Genomic DNA, 6,426 nt, shown 5'->3' with positions numbered 1-6,426 from the left:
TCCGGGTTCATTCACACTGAGTGGCACCTTGGGCAAGTGTCTTCTACTATAGCCTCGGGCCAACCAAAGCCTTGTGAGTGGATTTGGTAGATGGAAACTGAAAGAAGCCCGTTGTATAGATGTATGTATGTGCCTGTGTTTGTCTCCCCAACATCACTTGACAACCGATGCTGGTGTGTTTACGTCCCTGTAACTTAGCGGTTTGTCAAAAGAGACCGATAAAATAAGTACTAGGCATCCAAAGAATAAGTCCTGGGGTCGATTTGCTCGACTTAAGGCGGTGCTCCAGCATTGCCACAATCAAATGACTGAAACAAGTAAAAGAGTAAAGAGTATCCCAGGAGAAACCATATAAATAAGATAATACACATTATAAAAATGGCACCCAATCAGCCATTATAACAATCCCACCGTTATAAATACATTACTTCATTTCTCTTTGCACAGATTTTAGTCCAAAAGAACTCTCCCTCACTCAACAATTAAGCTCCCGACCAAAAGAACTCTCCCTCACTCAACAATTAAGCTCCAGACCAAAAGAACTCTCCCTCACTCAACAATCAAGCTCCCGACCAAAAGAACTCTCCCTCACTCAACAATCAAGCTCCTCACATGACTCAAATCCATTGTTCCCACAATGCAACACCTTACCGTCATGTCCACAATGTTCTCCAGCCACTGCAGCTGGGTCAGAATCTGTCGAGGTATGTTTATTGGAGATTCCTCACAGGAAAATATTGACCTAGAAAAAAAAGGTCAAAGGTTAAACTGATGAAGTAGATGAAGCAGGTGAGGTTAACGACAATGATGATGTCTTTGATAACGATAATTGATGTCAACAGTTGTGATGATGGTGATGATGATGAAAATAATATTGGTTTCAAATTTTAGCACAATGCCAGCAATTTCGGGGGGAGTGAGAGAGTTGATTACATCAACTCCAGTATTTATTTTATCGACCCCTGCAAAAGGATAAAAGGCAAAGTTGACCTTGGCGGAATTTGAACTCAGAACGCAAAGGTGGACAAAAAGCTGCTAACCATTTTGCCCATCGTGCTAACAATTCTACCATCACACCACAATAATAATGATAATAATAATAATAATCCTTCCTACTATAGGCACAAGGCCTGAAATTTGAAGAATGGGGATAGTTGATTACATCAACATCAGTACATGACTGGTATTTATTTTATCAATCCCAAAAAGATGAAAGGCAAAGTCAACCTCAGCAGAATTTGAGCTCAGAACACGACGACAGATGAAATACTACTGAGCATTTTGCTTGATGTGCTATCGATTCTGCCAGCTCACCACCTTATGATGATGCAGTTATAATTACTATTGTTGTTGATCTGATTCAGCAGACCTATGGTCAATGGTGTTCCAGTAATGACCATCACTCCTATAATTCAGAAATTTTGTATCTATAACCACATTATCCAATGGGGCTTTCCCATATTTTTTCAAATATACTGTCTTAAGAAAGGACACATTGAATAATGTAGTCCTTGATGGACCATATCTAAAATAAAAGAGAGGTGATGGTCATGGCTGGAACACACCTGATTGTGAACATGCCAGGCCAGGGTTATATAACAACTGTTGTATGTTACTTACTCATCTTCGTCCATGAATTCTGGTAACTTCTCAAGAAGAATGTTTATTAGTTTTGGCTGCAAAACAAAGAAAATAGACAAAAATATTGGGTTTATAGAAAGGATGAGATTAAGTGATATTCATGCCTGTCCTAAGAATATTGGTTTTGAATTTTGGAACAAGGCCAGCAATTTCAGCTGGCCCTTAATTTCATCTGTATTCCCATCAAGTATTTCTCAAATCTTTGAGGCTCCAATCAAGGGGTACTCAAACCTAGTCCTACTCTTACCAAATGGTACCCAAATCGAGTGACATTTATGTTAAGTGGTACCCTCACCTATTGCTCCAAACATCTACCTAGTTGTACAGTCACCAATTAGAACACTTATCTTATGTTAAGACCACTTAGTGGTCAAAAATTGTAATAGAGCTTAGTGCAGTCTGTGTAGTGACCAGCTGCGGCCGTGTAACACTGACCTGCAGAGATTCAACTTCCAGGAGTAACTTTATCAGACAGTGAGGTCTTTGGCTTTTGGTGGCACTGAAACAGAAGAGACAAAGAGGAAGATGAGAGAGAGAGAGAGAAGAGATATGACAGTATGTAAAGAGAGAGAGGTGTGATTATATGTGGTAAGCAGAAGAGAGACAAGTGAAGGTGGGGAGAGAGAGTGAGGGATTAAGTGTGGTTGTATGTGGAGAGAGAGACGAAAGGAGAAATGAGTTGATTGTATGTATAGGTAAGGAGAGAGATGGAGTATGACTGTATCTGTGTGTATGAGTAGGTATGTGAAGGAGAGAGAGAGGGAGAGAAAGCAAGAGATGAGGTGTGTCTGAATGTGAATATATGCACATGTGCTGAGCGAATGGTGTGATGTGGCTATAACTGTGTGGTTTTAGTGTAAACAAGTATTGTCATTAATAGTGGTGATACTACAATAATTGGTGACAAGTAACTACGTTACAATAAGAAATAAGAACAGAGAGAGAGAGAGACAAGACAGCATCTTACCTGTCTTTGGCAACTGTACATGGCATAAGACTCTTGATAAACCTTTAAAACGACAGCAAAAGAGGAAAAGCAAAAATAACTTATTTTGAAAAAAAAACAGAATATATTTCAGCACATCATAATCTTTTCTACTGGAGGCACAAGGCCTAAAATTTGTGGGGAGGGGGCTTAGCCGATTACATTGACCCCAGTGTTTCATTGGGACTTCCTCCAAAAGGATGAAAGGTAAAGTCAACCTCAGTGGAATTTGAACTCAGAATGTAAAAACAGGGCAAAATGCTGCCAAGCATTTCGTCTGGCCTGCTAACAATTCTACCAGCTCACTACCTTTAATCTCAGCACATCATATATCACTATTAATAATAATAATCTTTTCTATTAAAGGCATAAGGCCTGAAATTTTGTGGGACGGGGACAAGTTGATTAAATCGACCCCAGTACTCAACTGGTACTTAATTTATTGACCCCGAAAGGATGAAATGTAAAGCTGACCTCGGCAGAATTTGAACTCAGAATGTAAATAGAGATGAAATGCTTCTAAGCATTTTACCCAGTGTGCTAACGCAGTGGTTCCCAAAGCGAGCAGAACTGCTCCATCTGGGGGTGGTGGAACTAGGAATGTAGCCTGGGTGTCAAGTGGGTGGCAGCCCCAAAAAGTTCAGGGACCACTGTGCTAACAAGTCTGATAGCTTGCCACCTTAACAGCAATAACAATAAAGGCAGTGCACTGTTGGAGTGTCACTGAAGACATCACACAGTGATTAAGAAGGGAGATAACACTGGTAGTAGTTGACAGTTTCTTTATTCAACCCTTTCGATACCTTTAGGCCAAGAGGCTGACTGATTGGTCACTGAGAAAGCTAACTAACCCATGTCCTGAAAACTGACCCTTTGGCTAGTAAGCTACTGTACCCTTCTATTGATAAACTAAACTTAAGCCTCCCTTTTGAAGATAGGCTAATAAACCCTTCAGCTGGTAGGCTAATAAGCAATCATCTACTAGAATAACTGACCCTTCAGTTTGGTAAGTTAATTGAGCCATTGTCCTCGGGGTTAATGTCCTACAATCTGTCCTCCATTATTGTTGTAAAACTATTACAATTTACTCCACCGGATGAATGTTAATTACTCACCTCTGTCTTATCAGTATGTAATCTTGCAAACCCTCCAGAAACTTGTCAATCACCTGAAATTAAAGTGAGTGAATTTGATAGATGGAAACTGAAAAGAAGCCCATCATATATAAGTCTGTGTGCTCCCTCTCATCTCTCTTGACTTCACACGATGGTTGGAAAATGATTGTCATATAAGTGACAATCATTGGTTTTCAGTCTTTTGTGAAAAAACAAGTTTGGGCTGGTCATGGGGAGGAGGTCTTAACTTGCTTAAAAACGGACGAGGGTTGGCAACAGGTAGAGCATCCAGTCCTAGTCCTGGAAAATCTGTCTTGAATGAATTCCATCTGATCCATGCAAGCATGGAAAATATGGACATTAAAAATGATGAATTTTGATGGAAGGTTTTAAATGAGATCTCTTTAAGACAAGAAACTGGTATTATGCCTCTAGAGGTAGTCTTAGGCAGTTTGGCATCAAAAGGTTATTTAAGTTATGTTATTGGTTTATATGAAGAATGATAAAGATGATTACCTCAGGGTAGTTTATGTGTTTCTTTAATGCCTTTGATAAATTTTTGTAGAAGACAGTTGGCTCCACATCTGTAACAAATGAAGGAACAAACATTAGACGCTGGAATGGTGGGGGTCCTGTGTCAGATGATGAAAGGACAGAGAGACAGAAACAGGCGTCTTGCTATGGGAAAGAGGTCAGCTGGGGTGAATACTGAGTGACGCCACAGGACACACGTTCGAGTAAAGCCCTACAATTGCTTCTAAATATCTTCCTTGATCGAATTTCTCAATATCCTTTGGAAACTCGTACTATTTTGAATCCTGATGTAATATGCTATCTAGAAATAAACCCCTCTATCCATTCCAGACCAAATCTTCTGATACCCCTTTCAAACATAACCCCTATTTCAACTCACTTAGCTCGTGGTTATGGTCCCCTTTCTTCAGAATGATGCCAGACTTTTGCAGCTGCTCACAGAAGATTGTACCATCGGAGAACTCTGCCTCAGAGTCTTCCATGTCTTCAGCAGGTTTACTTTTGGATGTGTTTCCTGGAAAATAACAAGACAATTTAATTGAAGATGATGAAAGAGTAAAAGTGATACTAACACTAATTAGTGCATCTCATATAATTAAAGAAATAACAATAACTATTAAAAGGGTTTTCTCCTTTGCAGACAACTGACTAAAGAAAGACCCTCTAGACACAACGGATGGAGGTCCTTAATTCAATAAAACAGGTCTCACAGCAGACATCTTATCTTGTAGGAGTCTCTCAATACTATAAACCAGTTTTATAGATAATTCTTTCAAAATTATTATTATTATTTTGTTTTTATTTTATTGCTATGAAAACTTTCACAGTAAACATGAAGGATGCAGTTTTTTTTTATATATTCATACCTCAAGAGTAGTTACGTCAATTACTTTGGCCCCAATGCTCAACTGGCCCTGATTTTATTAACCCCAAAAGGATGAATAAAAACTAGTGATGCCAGAAGAAAAATATCCCCAAATACCTTGGTAAATTTGAAGTTGCATGAACACCCCTAACACCCACCAAAGAAAAAGTTTGGGATTGTCATGGCTGGATTGTCTTTCATCATAGTTTTGTCCATTTAAGGCTAACTTGGTGTGACACAACAAAAACAGTGAAAAAATAATGTCTCAAAGACTTACGTAGGGCAAGAGCTGAAGAATGTTGCTGCAGTCTTTTGCCTTTTTTCTGAGGTTTTTTTGAAAGCATCTTTGTCATATAATGATAACACCTGGAAATATATATTTTAGATGTGTAAGGAAACATCATACATGTGTGTGTGTGTTTATTATTTGAAGTGGTGTAAGGTTTTATATATTAATACAAAGAAGGCGAAAAGGATTTAGATAAAAACCGTTTATTTAATGCTTTTGTCCTTTTCAGGGATTCAACATGAATGATTTCTTATAGAAAATTCATACCTTTTATACTTTTATGTGAGTTGGGTGAAAAAAAAATCTGGAGTCTAAATTTTTCTTTGGTTTTGGAAAGAATGGAGTTTTGAGATGTTCTTTGCCATTTTGGCAAGGAACATCTCCAATAACCACTTTATAAGAATTGGATGAGATATGATGGTGGAATCTGGTGATAAGCGCAAACCAGATCAATCTTGGAAAAGATTGTGGAACCATGTGTGCATAGGAGAGAGAGAGAGAGAGAGAGAAAAAAAAAAATGTTCGTAAAAACAAAAACAATGGTGTTTGCTTTTTTTTTTTTTCTGTTTGTGTGAGTGTGACATATAAACACAATAATAGGCAGGCCGTCATGCAAACAATGTGTATGTGTATACAAACATGGATGCATGTGTGTGCAAGTAATACAGAGCATAGAAAAGAGTCTATAAGGGCGTTAGAAGAAAGTCCAGACACAAGGGTAGTAAATACCAGTTCTCAGTTAAAGTACCCAGTAGATTGAAAGTCTGTATATAGAGGTTGAGGCGTGGGGGCAGAGCTAAGTCACATGTCGTGAAGTTGAGGCTTCTATGCCGAGCCGAGTACTTGATACAGGAGTTCTCGCAGGTTGTATTCGATATTAACCATGGTGAAATGATTCACAAACAGTGTTGAGATAGAACCTGTGCGAGTGCTGTTGGTTGCTGTGTACGTAGCAAGAAGTTGGTGTTGACCCTAAGAAGCTGGAAGCGATGAAGAT

General features: G+C 38.8%; 1 protein-coding gene across 1 annotated transcript in view; it reads right to left on the bottom strand.

Moving 5' to 3' along the window:
• Positions 1-6,426, bottom strand: part of LOC106877317 (Fanconi anemia group D2 protein) — a 43,714-nt gene that overhangs the window by 34,084 nt on the left and 3,204 nt on the right. The window contains exons 2-9 of the mRNA XM_014926184.2: positions 5,418-5,506; positions 4,655-4,789; positions 4,258-4,325; positions 3,742-3,794; positions 2,609-2,650; positions 2,077-2,140; positions 1,621-1,676; positions 652-742 (exon numbers count right to left, since the gene is read on the bottom strand). Of these exons, the coding sequence (XP_014781670.2) occupies positions 652-742; positions 1,621-1,676; positions 2,077-2,140; positions 2,609-2,650; positions 3,742-3,794; positions 4,258-4,325; positions 4,655-4,789; positions 5,418-5,493 (585 nt within the window). The 5' untranslated portion in view covers positions 5,494-5,506. The remainder of the gene's footprint in view (positions 1-651; positions 743-1,620; positions 1,677-2,076; positions 2,141-2,608; positions 2,651-3,741; positions 3,795-4,257; positions 4,326-4,654; positions 4,790-5,417; positions 5,507-6,426) is intronic.

This window comes from Octopus bimaculoides, chromosome 24 (genome assembly GCF_001194135.2).
Source record: "Octopus bimaculoides isolate UCB-OBI-ISO-001 chromosome 24, ASM119413v2, whole genome shotgun sequence".
NCBI lineage: Eukaryota > Metazoa > Mollusca > Cephalopoda > Octopoda > Octopodidae > Octopus > Octopus bimaculoides.
Note: the sequence above shows the minus strand (reverse complement) of the source record. Positions and strands in the feature narration are given on the sequence as shown.